Source organism: Plectropomus leopardus, chromosome 7 (assembly GCF_026936395.1).
Source record: "Plectropomus leopardus strain MGB_pleo_1.0 chromosome 7, ASM2693639v1, whole genome shotgun sequence".
Classification (NCBI taxonomy): domain Eukaryota; kingdom Metazoa; phylum Chordata; class Actinopteri; order Perciformes; family Serranidae; genus Plectropomus; species Plectropomus leopardus.
In genome coordinates this window covers 31682501-31703184 of record NC_142182.1, presented here as the reverse complement: position 1 = coordinate 31703184, position 20684 = coordinate 31682501, and the positions used below count along the sequence as shown (strand labels likewise).

Below are 20684 nucleotides of genomic sequence, written 5' to 3'. Positions count from 1 at the left end.
GAATGCTGAGATGCCATCTGGCCCTGTGGCTTTCTTAGCACAACTGTGTTTAAAGAGTGATTGGACTTGAAAGGGATCAACCAGCACTCTGGGATCCTGGTCAGTGACACATATTGACTGTGAAACATCATTACATTCAGAGGAGAAATCATGGGTTTCAAATCTCAGAAAGAATTCATTTAGTTCATTTGCTTTTTGCAGATCATCAGGTGTACAAAGACCTTTCCTGGCTGGGGTCAAATTAGTGATGGCTTTCATAGTGTCCCGCAGCTTTTTAGAGTTCATCGCATTGCAGTCCTGTTCCATAATTTCCTTATGCCTATTCCCAGCATCTCTAAGCATAAAGTTAAGTTCCTTTTGCACTTTTTTCAGTTGCAGTCTGTCCTGATTCTTAAAAGATTTATTTTTTTTTAATGATTAATGCACTCTTTCACCTCTTTAGTTATGTATGGTTTGTTATTAGGATACACAGTTATTTTACTTTATTTTCCTTTTGGGGAATAACACTATCCACACAGAACTTGATGTAATCAGTAACAGTCTCAGCAGCATCATTCACATCCATCTCATGAAAGAGGCTTCAATCAGTAGAGCGGAAACATCCTGTCAGAGCCTCAGTACTGTCATGAGTCCAGATCTTTAGAGTCTTGGTTAGTGGTTTGCTGCTTTTGAGTGCAGATCTGTACGTGGGAATGAGGTACACTGTGTTGTGGTCTGATTTTGCCAATGGGGGTTTGGCTCTGCTCATACAAGCGTTGTTCACATAACATTTGTCCAATATTCTGTCTTCTCGTGTACCAAATTTAACGTATTGTTGAAAGCCCGTATGTGACAGCTCAAGTTTGCAAAGGTTCAAATCTCCTAAAATAAAAGTTGGGGCCTCTGGGGTGTGTAGTGGTTGTTCTTGAACACAGTCAGTAATCTGGGCTGTTGCACTTGCAGCGTTACCGCTGGGTGGAACGTACACAGTGCAGAGAACGATACTCCCAAACTCGCGGGGGAAAAACCGCGGCTTCAAGCTCAAACACAATGGTTTGACATCAGGGTTACATACAGTCTTACGGAGTGTGTACCGTCTGCACCAGTTGTCATTAATAAAAACACAGACTCCCCCACCTCTGCCTTTCCCCGAAGTTTCACTTCTATCGGCGCGAATGAGAGAAAAGCCCTCCAGTTCACAGACTTCAGGAATATTCTGGTGAAGCCAGGTCTGAAAAACCAACATGGATGACTCACGGTACTCATGGCACACTCTGGCATTGATGCGCAGCTCGTCCATTTTCCGCTGTAGCGACCTCACATTGCTGAGGATCATGGAGGGCAAGGAGGGCCTTCTGCCTCTCTGTCGCAGACGCTGTCGGATTCCTCCTCTTCTTCATCTCCTCCGAAGCCGTGTCCTCGGCACTGGTGGAGTAATGTCCTCGGGCAGGTCAGGGGACGGCGAGACACCTGCTGTTTGGAGAGCCAGCAGTGCCTCTGCTATACTTGAGTGCCACATTATTTCCCCCGCGTGTGGGAAATGTTTGGCATGGCGAGAGGAGTCCGATGATAATAATAAAATGTATCAAAAGTTGTGCTGGGGACGTCATCACGTACCAACACCGAACGCCAAAATAACTTAAATTTTAAAACCAAGACAGTAGTTTAAAAAACCCAAACCTACCACTTTGGTACGGATATCAATACAGTTGGATGACATGTAACATAATTATTGAATTTTGTTTAAGTTTCAACATGATTTGGGTTTTTTGTTAGGCTCCAGAGATGTTCGTCGGTCAATCTATCTTTTTGATCTAGACTGCTATATCAATATTGCAATTATTATTATTATGATATGGCGATGAAGTTGCCAGATAACTGTACTGTATTCTGAAATACTACATTTGGAAAATCTTTATGTTAAGACAAAAAGCTCACCACGTGTCTTTGCTTTGTAGCTTTTATCCAGGCTGACGTAGACTTGCATGACAGGAACATGCTGGATTTGAATCTGAAGTCCGAAACTGGTCTGGAGCATGATGTGAAAAGATGAAGCATGGAAAATGTTGATGTCACCTTGATAAAGACAAATACAAAAAAACAAAACAAAACAAAACAGTCAGATCATTTGCTGGTGTCATTGCATGAATGAATGATGACAATAACATGTTTCATTGATAGTATTTTTAGTGTCTGACCCACCTGAGTGGTATGGCAAACTGATGGTCTGCATGTTCTGCTTTACTGTGCCGTCGAAAGTGAACATTAATACCTGAATAAAAAAAGAATCAATCATTTGAGCGTCAATGTTGGTGAGAATTTATTATTGACTATGGGCTTCTTTACTGACAGACACTGACTCACATTGTTTCTGTCGTTGTTCAGCAGAATTTTAAGGCTCTTAAGACAAGTGTCAAACTCTTGGCTTGCACATGGTACCATCTGAGCCAGGATGGTAAACTTCGGACTTGAACCATCCTGAAATAAACAGAGTGAGAGCAATGAAATTAATAAATCCTGTCTGGTTTTACATCAGCTGATGATTTTTTCAGTCATTAGTTGTACAAGACTTGAGCTAATTCACCTTGCTTTCCACTTTGGCGAGCGTGTAGTAACAGTCTCCATGGAAGGTGTACGTTTTCCCATCAAAGGTAGTTACATGTGAGCCCTCTTCAACTGCACATGTAGCAGGTGCTTCAAGGTTCTTACAAGCCCATCGACCCATACGGCATGTACTGAAACAACCCAAATAATTTCACTTAACAACAGAAAAACACAATTCAGAAAATCACATTCAATAATATGTTGATGAAATATGAGACATACCATTCCTCTTCGTTCTTTCTGTAAACCTCACCAGAGTTGTAGATTTTGTTGTGTTTGCACTGACATTCAGATTGAGCAATACATCCTCTCATGGAAATATCATCAAACACAGTTCCTGAAAAAGACATGTGACATGAACATTCACAGACTAAGAAGCTGAAGCATTAAAGAGTCTTTAATAAAGAGAGAGTGAAACATGTGGACAGCACTAACCATGAGGACAGAAGCAGCCGTCCATTTTGTGGTCCTCACAAAGTGAACTTGTGTCCAGAAGTGAGCACGTATCCATGCAAGGCGAGCCGCTCTCCTCATAAACCATGTTGAAAGGGCACTGCTTAGCTGTAAAGATAAGGTATGATTTAAATAAATGGAGGTAGGTGTGAGGATTTTTTTGATCAAGGTCTTTTTTATTTTCCAAATATATATATGAAAAAAAGAAAGGAAATACAGCTTGAACATTATATATCTGAAACAAGTTCCTACCCAACCTCCCACGTCCCACCAAATGGATCATTAATGACTTTACAACCAGACAAAAAAGGGGAAAAATGAGAGAAAAAAAGCTAAAATAAAAACAACAACAATGAAAAGAAAGAAAGAATAACTAATAAACAACAAATAAATAATAATAATAATAATAAAGCTTTTTATTAAAAAAAAAAAAGGAGTCACACAGATATGCTGGTAGCTGCCATATTTTCAACAAAAAAAAGAAATGGTTGCCAAGAGGCAAAGAATATTCTGGTGGACCCTCTATTCATATATCTGATTTTCTCTACATGGACATAACACAAAACCTCTCTTATCCTTTGGGAATAAGATGGTCGAACAGAGTCTTTCCATTTGGCTAATATCATCTTTTTGGCCAGCAGAGAGCAAAAGGCCATCAGTATATTACACCCACTGAGAGGAGCATCTGCTGGGGCCACACCAAAGAGTGTTAATGGAGAAGGGTCTAGGTGGGAGTTTATGTGAATTATTCAAAATTTTATCAAGGGGGGATTAACTCAATTGATTTTCTCCTTGAGTGTAACAGTAATATATTTTTTTCTGTACTTATTTTATTGCACTTATGCAGGTTTAACCACACTGATGTGTTTATTGCTACATTTTAAATCTCATTAATTAAAAGTCGGCCAAAAAAGGAGACATATCTGGCCTTTCTTTGAACAGCTCTGAAGTGCTTTTGTTTTCCTAGTAGAATATAATGTTCTTAAGCTTGAACTGCATTACACCTTTTATGCAAAGAACAATTAGCTTTTCACTGAGCTGACTGCAGTGCTTTTGTACCTTCTCGTACTGTATAAAATGAAAAAAAGATAACATAACAGTAAAGAGAATATGACACGTTACCACAGAACTGAGGTGTCCTCCAGTTGGGAGGCTGTCCTCCTGCATGGGAACACTGTCGGGAGAACTCAGACAGTGTGCTGCAGACACAGACGTCATTGGTGCTGTTGGTGCAGCCACACATGTCCTGCACACAGGCCTGGATGTAAGGTTCAGGGCTAATCAGACTGGTGCAGGAGCTCCACGGCTGTGAACTCAGCATCTGGCTGCAGGTCGTTCGCTAAAAGTTAAAAAAAAGAGACAAAGTTACAGATGCTACCTGTGTATATTCTCAAACAGCACTGCTGCTAACACTCAGGAGACGATAAACTCACAAACTCCTTGCATGAATCCTGCACAGCCTCAGTTGATTCATTGTCCTCTTCATCAGGGTCCTCACAATCATCGTTTGGACGATGGACTTTATTTTTGTTGCCTAACTCAATGGGGCTGATTTTGCGACCTGCATGTGATTGTAACTGCAGTGTTAAATCAAAGAAAGAGTGGATGACTGTAAAAATGCATTAGTACATTAACAGAATATAACCATACATACCATTATGAATGAACTCATTCTTGACGGGAACACCATTGAAGTCTCCACAAAGTCCACAAGTACGATTCGCATAATCAGTATCCAGTTCCACCTACAACACAGCGAGAGCTTGGAACGAGTGTTTTCTTACAATTTAAATAAAACTGAAGCAAGCAAAACACTAGTAAGCTGTATTTGCCTCATAAAATCACAAATACACATTGTGATTGGAATTTGATATTATCATAGTTTGAGCTGAGAAATATAAGGGAAATATACAGACATTATTTTATGTGTGAGGTCAGTCAGTTACACTAAAAAAAGACAAATATGCTCTAATCTTCAAAAATAAATGATCATAAAGGAGTTTCCATTTTTTTTCAAGTATTACAATAAATTTCATACAGTATGTTGAATGTGTCTCATGCAAGACACTTTAATGAGAGCTGTGTGCTCAAAATCCACCTTTCCAAAGAAGCCTACAATACATGTCTCCCACTGCTTCCCCAAATCTGAAATGTCACACCCTCAAAATTTTGCTTTTGTATTCTGTTCCTTTATTTGTGTCTGTTTTGTTCGTGTCAGCGTTTTTCAGTATTTTGTATTCTCTATTTTGCATTTTCTGTAAAGCCTCTTTCAGTACCTAGAAAAGCGCTACCTTCGTCCTAGCTTTTATTATTATCATTATTATCCTTGCCTGGTGTATCATACCATGACTGCATCGTCCCCGTTCCACATGACAGTGATGCCGACTTTAGATTGGAGCTTGATGTAAACAGCATTTTTTTCCACTTGCACCCCTGCATTGTAGTATGGCAGTTTGATACTGGAGAAAAAAAATCTAATTATTATAATGCACAATCAGAGAAGAGAAGAGAAGCACAGTTGCTTTCATGGGTTATATATTGTATTTAACTTACGGTTTGTCGTCGACAGTGACAACATCCTTGGTGATGTGGAACAAAAGGTCATTGATGGTGACCACCACATAACTGACTGTAGGGTTTCCATCTTTGTCCGTCCTCTTCATGTGCACGGAGAACTCCTGGTAGGACTTGTGGGAATCGGACACCAGGTTGTACTCACACATTCCAGGGAACTGGTACACGTCGCCGTCGAACGTCTTGAAGTGCTCTCTGCCCCAAGTGCTGCAGATGCTGCTGACATGGTTGCGAACTGGAGAAGATTTCAAAGCGTAAAAAAACAATCTGAGTTACTAAATGCTCTAAGTGACAGACACTGAAGACAGTGCTACAGATTATTGATGTATATGTATTAATAAAATGACCCATTGAGACAATGTCCAATAGCAACCCAAGTCTTACCCTGTCTGGCTTGGACATCGGTTACACTGACAACAGACAAAGCAAGGAAACACAACCACATGCTTGGCCACTTCATGGTTGCCGCTGTTGGCTTGTTTTCACCACAGCAGGTAATAGTCGGACTGCACATGACAGCCCTTTATATTTATACATGAATTGGTTTATAATATGTTCAAGTTATTAAATTTATGTTTTTATGACAGGATTATTGTCCAACCCTGTCACACCCAGAGTCAGCTGGGATATGCTTGAGCACGAAACACAGCACAGATAGGCAGATATAGATTGCAGACATACGTATGAACAGCCCCAGTGTCAACAAGGCAGAATGGCATAACTTCATTTTCAGTAAGTATTACAGCATGTATTATGATCATAATAATTATGATAATAACTGATAAAAAATGTAAAATAGTAACAATATAAAATGAAATTGTAATTTATATGACATTTTGATTAGCATAAATAAATACATCAGGGCACTGGGAGCACCCATTGCCAGTTCATTGTCCTTTAGCAATCACTGCGCCGGGTCTCCACACCGTTGATCCGCTGAAATGACTTTAGCCTGCTTAAGATCCGACTGGTCGGCTAATTTGAGGAAATTAAACAAACTCTGTGGTCTTTTTTGCTATTTACCAATTTCCTCCTTGCCGCTGATGGCAGGCTATCTTAATTCAAACCGCAGTTTCAAATCACATCATCAGCTCCACGTGCTGGTGCCTGAACTGCTCCATCTCTCTACATCTAAAATTGGCAAACACTGTGCGACTTCAGTGGGAAATAAAGGCTGACAAGACAGGTAACATTAAATATTAAACAAAAATGCACTGACACATTTTATATTAACACAGAAGGTGAAGGATCCAATTAAAGAGGTACCGGTTCCAATGTGGGAGGTGACGTTAACGTTACATGTCAGAGAGCCAAACTTTCTGTTCAGAATTACAACTTTCAAGTCATGATAAAGCTTCTCATTTGTGATACCCACCAAGCTTTTTTAAATACAACATTCTTAAACTTTTTCGTTGACCCTTATTGATGAAGAGTATATGGGTTGGACAGAATTTTAATATCTATCAATATAACATTCTAGAATTTAACATCACCACACAATAAAGTCTGCAAAGTGACAATAAAGTTGAATTTCTGCCACTATAATCACTTTTTAAACTCCTTATTTCTTGTTTTATTGACTGTAAATGCATTTTAACTACACATCTACACCATAGCATATTTATTACCAGGTATTATAACTTGTGGATATTCAATACTTGTTTATTCAATGTTTGTTGTTTTTGTAAGATTGTATTTTTATATTAACTGGGTTGCATGTTTTTGCTTAATGATTATTTTTATGTCCTTGCTCTCACTCGGCATCATTGAAACTGAGGGTCATCTCTATAATTAAGATGAGTCTTAAAATAAGATTTGAATAAACAACAAAACCTTAGTATTATAACCTTCTCATGAAAGCTGCATGGATTAAGGTATGTGTTCTCGGGGTCGACAGATTATCAGCCTGGCTGCTTATTGGGGCCGATATCTGGCATTTTTCCAGTTATCTGTACCAGCATATTATTTAAATGATTGCAGATAAAATTAATTAATTAAAAAGTACTGTCAAAGGAACTGTCAGCATGGGGGAATTTAAACTCTGTAAAACCTTAGGGAGCTATTTTTATTCATTTTTTTATTTCAATTTTCAGTTGATTTTACAAAGAAAAGTTGCTGGGAACTTGTTGTTTACGATGTGAAATGTTTCAGTTTTGATGAAACATTTGCTAAAGGCATTTAAACAAAGTTTTGTGTTGGAGTTTGTTATTGTACAAATTCTAGATATTGACTGAAAGATTTTCATTTTTATTGGAAATGCATATTGGTTCCAAATATCGGTTATCGGTCTCGTTAATCACTGATAACTGGTATTGGTTTCGGCCCTGAAAAACCAGTATTGGCTGACCCCTGATGTGTACATCCTAAAGTGGCAACTGAGCGTAACTGTGACATAGACCAGACAGGATGTCTGTTTTTGCTAGTCCAGTAAACATGATTGAAACACCATGTTTACTGGACTAGCATGACTCCAGTTTCATGGTGACCTTCTCAATAGTGGCGTGCCCATCCGTCTCCTGCCATTGGAAATGAATGTTGAAACTATCATAGCTTTCCTCGCACTCAGACGCAAAGATGTAGTTGCAAGTGTAGGGCAGCTGGAAGAAATCTTCATTGAAAGTCTTAAAGTGATAGTTTCCCCATGTACTGCAGATCTGGTCGTTGTTAGTGGGTCCCACTTCTAGTTTGTGGAGACTAATAAAATAACTTACAGGGCAGGGAGGCGGTGGCATGAGTGTCGGACATTTATTTTATTCTGTAAACCTTTTTATTTGGGAAGCACTTTGTGCTTAAACTTGAAAATTGCTATATAAAAAAAGATCATTATTATTATTATTATTATTATTAATAATAAACTGTAGATCAAACTGTATATGGTTTTTTGTTTGTTATGTTTCAACTTTGGAAAACAATCTTACCTTTAATTACTGGAATTTTGGTCATCGTCTGAACCATGACTGAAAAAACAAAGACACTATTAATAATGTCAGACAAAAGCGTGATATTGAGGTTAAGATTGTAAAATTGTCTTCCCCGGATAGGTTCCTTCACACTCGATGTCCAGCTGGATTTAATATATGCAGTAAGTATGCTTTGTGGACCATCAAGCATACTTACCCATGTTGGCTGCACACAGTCCAAGGTAGAGGGTAAGCCACGGTATCACCCATTCAAGTAACATCCTGGCTGTTCTCATGATCCTCGAGTCGACCCTGTCCTGACAGAGATGGTTGAGCAAACTGGTCCCACATCACCTCTGACATGTAATATAGCTCATCAAGTGTTTGCAGTTTAGGAGGGGTAGGAGAGACTTTTAAGGTGTAAACATCATGGTTTTCATCTCCATTATGATCACACCCATGAAGAGGTTGCTTATGATAACATTCCCTCTTTATATGTCTGTGTCACAAAGCATCTTGTCCAAGGTCAAGTTTAAAGTCACACTTATTTATATAGCACAATTAAAAACAACAAAGGTTGACCAAAGTGCTGTACCAAAGTAGTGGACAAAATAAATAGTCATTAAAAATATTCAGAAGTCCAACAAAGAAACAGACATACATGCACAAGTAAAAACAAACATACGAAATAATTAATCAGATACAAATACGAGGGATGAACGGCTCAATAAAAGTACAAGGCAAACAAGAAGAAGTGGGTCTTCAGCAAAGACTTACAAATCTCTGGGCTCATATAATATGAAGTGGTAAATTATTCCACACTCTCAGTCCCCACAGCTCCATTTTCATGTTGATCTTTGAGAAGGACTAACATGTCATATAAGTGAGAACAACCTTTTTAAATTCGTCTGTCGTGTTGTGTCAGTTGGTGATGCCCTGCACTGTGTGCTTTATCTTTGGTTTACCTTTTTGTGCTGTTTCTTGAGAGGGGAAGAATTTAGTATTTCTATATACTTAAACAGTTGTGCATCTTTCTCAATAAACCATCGCCTTTTAAGTCCAGCAGGAGAAATAGGTTCCCGTATACCCGAATAACAATTTTTTCAAGCTGAGAATTTTCCTTGTTGCTTCGGTCAACTCAGGGCCCATGGGGTTTGTTTGGCAGTCATGTTGAATTCATGTCCACTTGTGGAGTTGAAATCCCCGTCCGTGTGACAGGGAGGAGGGAGAGGTGGCAGAGATTTCAGCCCGATCCGGCGGGGATGGTTTTGAGTCCGTTCAGACCTGCCACTCTGGCTCTGCTTCCTCTCTCTTTCTTTCTGGCTCTGCTTCCTCTCTCTTTCTTTCTGGCTCTGTTACTGCTCTCTGGCATTCATATTTAAGTTGTAATTGCTGATCAGTGACTCTAAGATCCTCATTGAGTGCTTATCCTTTTTACTGCTCACCACCTTGGTTCTGTTGAACTGATCTATGCTAATCCCCTTGCCTCTGCGGAGCATTCCTGCTCCCTTGTTTCCTAGCTTTCCTGGATCCCGGCTGCAACCCTGGCTGTGCCTGATCGTGGTGATATCTGTCATGCCTTTGGTTGTGCTCGTGCTGTGGCTCTACTGATACTGTACCCCCCGCTCGCCCTGATCGTGCTCTCGGCCCTGGTTGCGCAGATGCTGTGATCATGCCTTTGGACACCTCCGTATCAATATATGCATGAGACTTTTATCAATATCATCATAGACCCACAATGACCCACAATATCACCATAGAGTGCATTTGATAATTTTGCTCCTGTCATTATTGTATTATGACATGCATCTGTTGACATTATTGCTGTGCCTCTCTCCCCCTCTCTCCCTCTCCTCCCTCTCTCTTTCTCTTTCCTTTTTGCCATGATTGCATATCATTTGTTATTTACAGCATCTATTGCACGTCTGTCCATCCTGGAAGAGGGATCCCTCATCATCCTCTTCCGCTCTTCCTGAGGTTTCTTCTACTCTACTACTCTATAAATAAAACTGACTTGACTTGACTTGACTTGACTTGACTTGACTTGACTTATGGCAAAAACCTTGGTTTTCATAACTTCTGAACCAGACAACATACAGAGAAAAAATGAACCCACTTTTTCATATAATTTTGACATCAGGAATCAAATGAAACAGTCATTAACATAATACAACTACTCTTTATTGGTAAAAAAAAATCCCAGCCAAATGACACATTTAAGACCCATAACAATAAAACTGTTTTGCAGTAATTGCAATAGCCAAATGAAACATGTTTATGCTCTCATATCAAATGCAAGGTTTAAATAAATGGATATTACAACCTCAATCCCAAAAAGTTGTGACGTTGTGTTAACCAGCTCATATTTCAAAAGCTAGCATCTGTGATGAAATGTGGGGTTGTTATTGCCCATGGCCTCATGGGTAACTTGCACATCAGTGAAGGTGCCATGAATGCTGACAGGTAGATACAGGTTTAGGAGTAACATATGTTGCCATCCAGACAAGGTCTTTTTCAGGGACGCCCCCGCTTATTGCAGCAAGACGATGAACCCCATTCTGCACATGCCCCAACAACATGGCTTCATAGTAAGAAAATGCAGGTACTTGAATGGCCCTGTCTATGCTGGATTTAACTGAATATAGGTTGAAATGGATTTACAAATTACCGCATTTGGATTTTTTTAAGGTTAACACAGCATCACAACTTTTTGGGATTGAGGTTGTAATAAGGTGCTATTGGTTTGTGCAATTGGTACCTGAGGTCTTTCTCCCCAAAATGAAATGACTCATCCTGGCACATAAACCTCATCCATTTAATAACCTTGCATTTGATATGAGAGCATAAACTTATTTCATTTGGCTATTGCAATTACTGCGAAACAGAATAACAGTTTTATTGTTAACAGTTTTATTGTTTATGTTAAATGTGTAATTTGGCTGGGATTTTTTTTTTTTTTTACCAATAAAGAGTGGTTGTATTATGTAAATGACCTTTTCATTTGATTCCTAATGTCAAAATTATATAAAAAAGTGGGTTCATTTTTTCTCTGTATGTTGTCTGGTTCAGAAGCTATGAAAACCAAGGTTTAGCCATACACGTGGACATCAATTCACCATGGTCGCCAAACAAACCCCATGGGCACTGAGTTGACCTAAGCAACAAGGAAAATTCTCGGCTTGACACCATTAGGGTCCTAATAAAACAGGTTTAAAAAAATGTCAGTCAGGTATACAGGAACCTATTTCTCCTGCTAGACTTAAAAGGCTATGGTTTATTGAGAAAAATGCACAACTCTTGTTGAGGTATACAGAAATACTTATCTTCCCCTCTCAAGAAACAGCACATGAAGAAAAGGTAAACCAAAAATGACGCAAAATCTATTTCTCCTGCCGGACTATCACTCGTAATGTGAATTTAAAGATTAAGCTTGATAACAGAACAGCTAAAACAACTTCAGAAAATCATACTTGACTGTAAATGCAGCCTTTAAAACCAGGAAAAGACAATACTTGTTATTTATATAATGTTATTATAATAAAAATCTAAGATGATATCTAGTCTCATATCATGATATGAATATAATATTGATGTACATATTGCCCAGCCATAACTATGTGCAACACCAGCACAAATCTGGATCATGTGGACAATGGAAAATATCCTGAAATTAACAATATTAGATTAAAAATAAATATTCACTAAAAAGAAAATAGTGTACTTTCCTTATCATGTTTCACACACATAAATATGCTTAAATCTCTTTTTGCTGTACACGAGACAAATAAAAAATACACACAAGCACTAATATTCCCTGACACTGTCATTCATATGTGTTTCTATCATTTTTTCAAGTTTGCGAGCTCCCACTGCCGAACTTCAATATTTCTTTGTCATTTTGGCATATTGAACTTCTGCGTTAAAATAGTCTGTACATGCCTCTCGTGTATTTTATTGTAGTCTCAAAACTAACACGAGCATCAGTTTTTTCAAAAAGATAAAAGCCGAATGACGATAGCTAATGTTGGTTATTTAGCTAACGTTAATCATTTCATGTAATTTCAGAACCACAGAGATATATCCTGTATGCTGCCCGCTGTAAAAGATTCCAGTGTCACATAATTTTCTTTCTTATCACATACAGAAAGAAAGTAATTTATAATGTAGGAAAATTTGTGAAATAACGGACGTATAACATTATGAATGTAACGTTAGCTAATGCAAATGTGCTCATGCTAACATTAGCTTTAGCTTAACAGTTGGAAAAAAATATCCCGAATTTTAATAGTAACTTAACATTACATGACACTTACAAACTGTGGTTGTAGTCAACAATGCCACTGACCACCATTTTGTAAAAACAACATTACATTAGGTTATTAGAATAATCCATTAAAAATAAACATTACTCATCAACTTTTCCTTCCAGCAAGGCTGCATTGATTGGGTTCCAGGAAGCTGTCGTTGACCTCTGACCTCAATGCTGTTCTGACAGACAGGGTGACACCCCCCTGCTGCAAATACCTTAGCCTGAATTTAGGTGAAAATATGTATAAAATTGTGAACGACAACATATCTAAAATATTTCTGTTTGAAGGGATGGTGCAGCCATAAAAAGGGTTTGGTTTTTCACTGTGTTGACATGAAGAAATGGAGCAAGCTGATAAGATCAGTCCATTCAAAAATGGAAAGTGAGCTCAGAAGTACAACATCATGTCATACATATGAAGAATTTAAACACGTGTTTAAACTGGAAAAGTATCTGTCACATGAAAACCAAAAGTACAGGCTGGCTCTTTGTAATTTGTGGGTAAACAACAGCAGATTTCCTAAAGTCACTAGAAGATATAAAAGATATAAAAGGCTGGATAGAAACCAGAGGATCTGCAACCACTGTAATAATGATTGTGTAGGAGATAAGAGATGAGTATAATATTGTATTTGAATTTCAGAATATAAGATTAATGAATTTAAGTGAAAGGCATTTGCCAAAGTATTATTTAAACTACCAATCTATTCAATCTATTTTAAGTTAATTTTGTAGGTAACAGGATTCCCCCTGCTTAAAGCAATTTCAATTTAAAACATCCATAATTCCCCTCAGAATCAAATTTAAGACCAATTTTGCAATAACCTACACTGACCCCCCCCAAAAAACATATAAGGCAGTATTTTTAGAATAATGAATTCAGTGCCCTTCAAGACTTTTCATAGATCCATGGAGCCCCTGGTTTTTACAATTAGATAAGCCAAAAGTTATCTGTAAACTAGGTGCTTTTTTTGAAGAATGTCCTGCCATTAGCTGTATTTTGTGCATGCCGTATACCCTTGTTATTTTTGTATTTAATGTTTGTACTCCATACCATGTGAAATGCTCTTGAGCCAAAAGTAAATAAACAAAAACAAAAAAAAATACAAAATATCTATAGGCTAACATTAGTTTGGAATATGTTGGGGTTTTTTTAAACATAAAATCCACTGAAGAGAAAACACTTTAAAAAAGCATCACAACATTTTTCACTGCTCACAGCTTAATTTAAATGATAATGTATCTGTCTCTGCTTCCTCTCTCTTTCTTTCTGGCTCTGTTACTGCTCTCTGGCATTCATATTTAAGTTGTAATTGCTGATCAGCGACTCTAAGATCCTCATTGAGATCCTTTTTACTGCTCACCACCTTGGTTCTGTTGAACTGAACTATGCTAATCCCCTTGCCTCTGCGGAGCATTCCTGCTCCCTTGTTTCCTAGCTTTCCTGGATCCCGGCTGCAACCCTGGCTGTGCCTGATCGTGGTGATATCTGTCATGCCTTTGGTTGTGCTCGTGCTGTGGCTCTACTGATACTGTACCCCCCGCTCGCCCTGATCGTGCTCTCGGTCCTGGTTGAGACTTTTATCAATATCATCACAGACCCACAATGACCCACAATATCACCATAGAGTGCATTTGATAATTTTGCTCCTATCATTATTGTATTATGACATGCATCTGTTTACATTATTGCTGTGCCTCTCTCCCCCTCTCCCCCCCTCCTCCCTCTCTCTTTCTCTTTCCTTTTTGCCATGATTGCATATCATTTGTTATTTACAGCATCTATTGCACGTCTGTCCATCCTGGAAGAGGGATCCCTCATCATCCTCTACCGCTCTTCCTGGGTGATGTGAGGGTCTAAGGGCAGAGGGATGTTGTACGCTTTAAAGCCCTCTGAGGCAAACCATGTTTTGTGATAATGGGCTCTATAAATAAAATTGACTTGACTTGACTTGACTTATGGCAAAAACATTGGTTTTCATAACTTCTGAACCAGACAACATACAGAGAAAAAATGAATCCACTTTTTCATATAATTTTGACATCAGGAATCAAATGAAACGGTCATTAACATAATACAACCACTCTTTATTGGTAAAAAAAATCCCAGCCAAATTACACATTTAAGACCCATAACAATAAAACTGTTTTGCAGTAATTGCAATAGCCAAATGAAACATGTTTATGCTCTCATATCAAATGCAAGGTTATTAAATGGATGAGGTTTATGTGCCAGGATGAGTCATTTCATTTTGGGGAGAAAGACCTCAGGTACCAATTGCACAAACCAATAGCACCTTATTACAACCTCAATCCCAAAAAGTTGTGACGCTGTGTTAACCTTAAATAAAATCAAAATGCAATAATTTGTAAATCCATTTCAACCTATATTCAGTTAAATCCAGCATAGACAGGGCCATTCAAGTACCTGCATTTTCTTACTATGAAGCCACGTTGTTGGGGCGTGTGCAGAATGAGGTTCATCGTCTTGCTGCAATAAGCGGGGGCGTCCCTGAAAAAGACCTTGTCTGGATGGCAACATATGTTACTCCTAAACCTGTATCTACCTGTCAGCATTTATGGCACCTTCACTGATGTGCAAGTTACCCATGAGGCCATGGGCAATAACAACCCCACATTTCATCACAGATGCTAGCTTTTGAAATTTGAGCTGGTAACACTGTGGATTGTTCTGCTGCTCTTTGCTTGTCTTTAACCACTTAGTCATTGTATCCACGTAACCGATGGTTATTTTTCTGAATCTTAGGGATGGGACTTGAAAAAATGTGTTTGATGCCAATGCCATTATCAATCCTGATTATGACTGGCTGACTGATCAGTTTTCTTTGGGGGGGAAAGTAGGTTTAAAAAACATAAAAATAAGGTCTGCACAATGTAATGCACTTAAATGCAATTTATTGGCACATCCACAATTGATTGTTTCGGGCTAACGCTCTTCTTCAGACCTGACTGTATGTAAAGATGCCACCTCTAAATACCAACACTGTAAATACTAATTTAGTATTTATAGATGCCATCTCTATATACAGCTAAAGTTTGAAAAAGAGCATTGGCTCACAATGTCCCTTGTGGATGTGCTAATAAATTTAACTTAAGGTAGCTAAAATGAGAATTTGGGATGGGAAAAGAAATGTTTTCAGTTAAGTATTAGCTCCATCGAAATCATACACCTTTAAACTTATATCCCTTCATCAGTGTGGGTGTGTTTTTATGACAGACATCTTTCCACACAACATGGACTTTAATTCCAAGGAAGCCGTGTATTTGACACTGTATGCACCAGTGCTATTGCTTCCAAGCGAGCAGCTCGCCTGTTGCTAAGGGTACATATCCTGTTATTATAACATGAGTGCCAAACAGGCAGGCCAGGCAGATGTAAGGAAACCTAAAAGAAAAGAATTCTGTGCAAATATTCTCTCATTTTATCTACACTGTGTTCAGAATCAAAGAAAATAAAAAAGTTTCTTTGATGCTGAAAAGATGGCAGTATGCAGGATTGATAATGGCATTGGCATCAATCACATTTTTTCAACTCCCTCCCTAAGATTTTTGAAAAACAACCATCAGTTACATGGATATAATGACGAAGCAGGCAAAGAGCAGCAGAACAATCCACAGTGTTACCAGCTCAAATTTCAAAAGTTAGCATCTGTGATGAAATGTGGGGTTGTTATTGCCCATGGCCTCATGGGTAACTTGCACATCAGTGAAGGTGCCATAAATGCTGACAGGTAGATACAGGTTTAGGAGTAACATATGTTGCCATCCAGACAAGGTCTTTTTCAGGGACGCCCCCGCTTATTGCAGCAAGACGATGAACCCCATTCTGCACATGCCCCAACAACGTGGCTTCATAGTAAGAAAATGCAGGTACTTGAATGGCCCTGTCTATGCTGGATTTAACTGAATATTGAAATGGATTTACAAATTACCGCATTTGGATTTTTTTAAGGTTAACACAGCATCACAACTTTTTGGGATTGAGGTTGTAATAAGGTGCTATTGGTTTGTGCAATTGGTACCTGAGGTCTTTCTCCCCAAAATGAAATGACTCATCCTGGCACATAAACCTCATCCATTTAATAACCTTGCATTTGATATGAGAGCATAAACATGTTTCATTTGGCTATTGCAATTACTGCGAAACAGAATAACAGTTTTATTGTTATGGGCCTTTTTTTTTACCAATAAAGAGTGGTTGTGTTATGTAAATGACCTTTTCATTTGATTCCTAATGTCAAAATTATATAAAAAAGTGGGTTCATTTTTTCTCTGTATGTTGTCTGGTTCAGAAGCTATGAAAACCAAGGTTTAGCCATACACGTGGACATCAATTCACCATGGTCGCCAAACAAACCCCATGGGCACTGAGTTGACCTAAGCAACAAGGAAAATTCTCGGCTTGACACCATTAGGGTCCTAATAAAACAGGTTTAAAAAAATGTCAGTCAGGTATACAGGAACCTATTTCTCCTGCTAGACTTAAAAGGCTATGGTTTATTGAGAAAAATGCACAACTCTTGTTTAAGTATACAGAAATACTTATCTTCCCTTCTCAAGAAACAGCACATGAAGAAAAGGTAAACCAAAAATGACGCAAAATCTATTTCTCCTGCCGGACTATCACTCGTAATGTGAATTTAAAGATTAAGCTTGATAACAGAACAGCTAAAACAACTTCAGAAAATCATACTTGACTGTAAATGCAGCCTTTAAAACTAGGAAAAGACAATACTTGTTATTTATATAATGTTATTATAATAAAAATCTAAGATGATATCTAGTCTCATATCATGATATGAATATAATATTGATGTACATATTGCCCAGCCATAACTATGTGCAACACCAGCACAAATCTGGATCATGTGGACAATGGAAAATATCCTGAAATTAACAATATTAGATTAAAAATAAATATTCACTAAAAAGAAAATAGTGTACTTTCCTTATCATGTTTCACATACATAAATATGCATAAATCTCTTTTTGCTGTACACGAGACAAATAAAAAATACACACAAGCACTAATATTCCCTGACACTGTCATTCATATGTGTTTCTATCATTTTTTCAAGTTTGCGAGCTCCCACTGCCGAACTTCAATATTTCTTTGTCATTTTGGCATATTGAACTTCTAAGTTAAAATAGTCTGTACATGCCTCTCGTGTATTTTATTGTAGTCTCAAAACTAACACGAGCATCAGTTTTTTCAAAAAGATAAAAGCCGAATGACGATAGCTAATGTTGGTTATTTAGGTTTTTATTTTAGGTTATTAACGTTAATCATTTCATGTAATTTCAGAACCACAGAGATATATCCTGTATGCTGCCCGCTGTAAAAGATTCCAGTGTCACATAATTTTCTTTCTTATCACATACAGAAAGAAAGTAATTTATAATGTAGGAAAATTTGTGAAATAACGGACGTATAACATTATGAATGTAACGTTAGCTAATGTGAATGTGCACATGCTAACATTAGCTTTAGCTTAACAGTTGGAAAAAAATATCCCGAATTTTAATAGTAACTTAACATTACATGACACTTACAAACTGTGGTTGTAGTCAACAATGCCACTGACCACCATTTTGTAAAAACAACATTACATTAGATTATTATTATATATTATTATATTATTATAGGCTGGCTCTTTGTAATTTGTGGGTAAACAACAGCAGATTTCCTAAAGTCACTAGAAGATATAAAAGATATAAAAGGCTGGATAGAAACCAGAGGATCTGCAACCACTGTAATAATGATTGTGTAGGAGATAAGAGATGAGTATAATATTGTATTTGAATTTCAGAATATAAGATTAATGAATTTAAGTGAAAGGCATTTGCCAAAGTATTACATAAAATACCTATCTATTCAATCTATTTTAAGTTAATTTTGTAGGTAACAGGATTCCCCCTGCTTAAAGCAAATTCAATTTAGACTTTTTAATGCCAAAAAAAACCAACAAAAAAACAAATGAATTTAGTGCCCTTTAAGACCTTTTAGAGATCCATGGAGCCCCTGGTCAAAAGTTATCTGTAAACTAGATGCTTTTTTTGAAGAATGTCCTGCCATTAGCTGTATTTTGTACATGCCATATACCCTTGTTATTTTTGTATTTAATGTTTGTACTCCATACCATGTGAAATGCTCTTGAGCCAAAAGTAAATAAATAAAAACAAAAAAAAATACAAAATATCTATAGGCTAATGTTAGTTTGGAATAAGTTGGTTTTTTTTAAACATAAAATCCACTGAAGAGAAAACATTTTTCACTGCTCACAGCTAAATTTAAATGATAATGTATCTGTCTATTAGTTCTCTGGCAGAATCTTCTTTACTGCTGGGATTCATTGAGAGCTCCCTCAAAGAGCAGACCTCGTCCCCACAAAATCATTTTGCTATTAAAGGCCAATTACTCACAAATCTATACCTACACAAATAAACAATGTAATGTGCACAGAGAGCGAGGGCTGTATTGTCGATGCAAGAGGATAACCATCTCTCTCCATCTTTAGCACCTTGGACAGCACTCTCATGTCTGTACCTATATTCACCGTATCCTCTTTACCAAACTAGTCAAGACGCTTCATCCTGTTGGATTCAGTTGCATTGTTCATTTTGCCAAACATGCTTAATTTGATACAAAATGATAGTATACTTTTATTTTGAAGGAACACATAAGATTTAACTTTTGGGTCTGCGTGAATTTATAATAAATGCTTTTTTAAATAATTACAACTGTTATTTTTGTGCGTATGAATAACATCAAACAGCAAAACACCAAAACAACAAGTAAACAAAAAAGTTGTTTTTTAGCAAACAAGACAATAGAAGAGATAAGACAAACTGAGTTGCATGATTTTAATTGATCAATTGGTAAATATTCTCTCTACAAAGGCAATTCCTTGGTAAGAGATGTAATGATGTTAAGACAATATTGACAGAAACGTATACGTCCTGCATCCATGACTGTGATGACAGGTGTTTATATCAACCCCGTTTGGAGCTTCGCCTGCTGCGAGCAGGTGGTGCAGCAGGTTTGGTGCAGGCTGTTTTGCCGCAGCCACATTGCTCCACATGGATGTACGAGAAGGCAACCACATCTCCATTCAGGCAGTGCAGGTCAATGGTGCGACGGCTGGAGCGTGTCTCCCTACAGCAGGTGCAGGAATGCTCCATAGCAGCTGCTGCTGCAGAGTACCTGAAGAAAGTAGAAGCAGGACTGATTAATAAACTCAAAATCTGCACAAACTGCATCTAGATAACTTTCGATTTCCTCATCCTCATGGTTTGTGAGTATTCAGAGAGATGAGAAATAGGCATAATATCACCCTTACATGGTGTAAGTGTTGCAGGATCCTTCACAATATGGCACATCCACCTCATTGTAAGACTGGCATCTATTGTGCGTGATGTGTTTTTTCATGGAGACTAACTTGCAGCCGTTCTCCTTCTCAACACCTTTTCAGAACAGACGCACAGTTAGTTTGTTTTCATTTAAATGCCTTCTGCCAAAAAGTAAAGTAAATGGTATACTCACAAATTTTACAGCAGCCATCTGCTGATGTCTGAATAGTGCCCTAAGGAGGAAAATTCACAATATCAACATAGTTTGTTCTAACAAATGCTCTAAAAGACACACACAGTCCAGATTAATCTGCTGGGAGTCAAAAATGATACTTACAGGTTGGCAGTTTTTGGGGTTGAACGGCGGGCAGACAATGTGAGAATTGAATGTTGTTAAAGTGTTTCCGATCTTAATGCAGGTGTAATGCAGACACTTATTCTCAGGTGGTGCCCAGGTATCTCCAGGCTGGAGAGTGGTGACATGGATGTACACA

At 37.9% G+C, this 20684-nt stretch overlaps 2 protein-coding genes across 2 annotated transcripts in view; both read right to left on the bottom strand.

Annotated features, from left to right (window-relative positions):
• Window positions 1–8854, bottom strand: part of LOC148189231 (uncharacterized) — a 31890-nt gene extending 23036 nt beyond the window's left edge. The window contains 13 exon segments of the mRNA XM_088080507.1: window positions 1918–2055; window positions 2182–2251; window positions 2344–2457; window positions 2564–2714; window positions 2806–2920; window positions 3019–3144; window positions 4159–4375; window positions 4470–4597; window positions 4691–4781; window positions 5381–5495; window positions 5590–5845; window positions 8529–8567; window positions 8728–8854. Of these exon segments, the coding sequence (XP_087936633.1) occupies window positions 1918–2055; window positions 2182–2251; window positions 2344–2457; window positions 2564–2714; window positions 2806–2920; window positions 3019–3144; window positions 4159–4375; window positions 4470–4597; window positions 4691–4781; window positions 5381–5495; window positions 5590–5845; window positions 8529–8567; window positions 8728–8806 (1639 nt within the window). The 5' untranslated portion in view covers window positions 8807–8854.
• Window positions 8855–19690: 10836 nt separating this feature from the next.
• muc2.1 (mucin 2.1) overlaps window positions 19691–20684 on the bottom strand; it is a 26973-nt gene continuing 25979 nt past the window's right edge. Inside the window, exons 41-44 of the mRNA XM_088080504.1 lie at window positions 20528–20656; window positions 20384–20423; window positions 20181–20304; window positions 19691–20044 (exon numbers count right to left, since the gene is read on the bottom strand). Coding sequence (XP_087936630.1) covers window positions 19834–20044; window positions 20181–20304; window positions 20384–20423; window positions 20528–20656 — 504 coding nt within the window. The 3' untranslated portion in view covers window positions 19691–19833. The remainder of the gene's footprint in view (window positions 20045–20180; window positions 20305–20383; window positions 20424–20527; window positions 20657–20684) is intronic.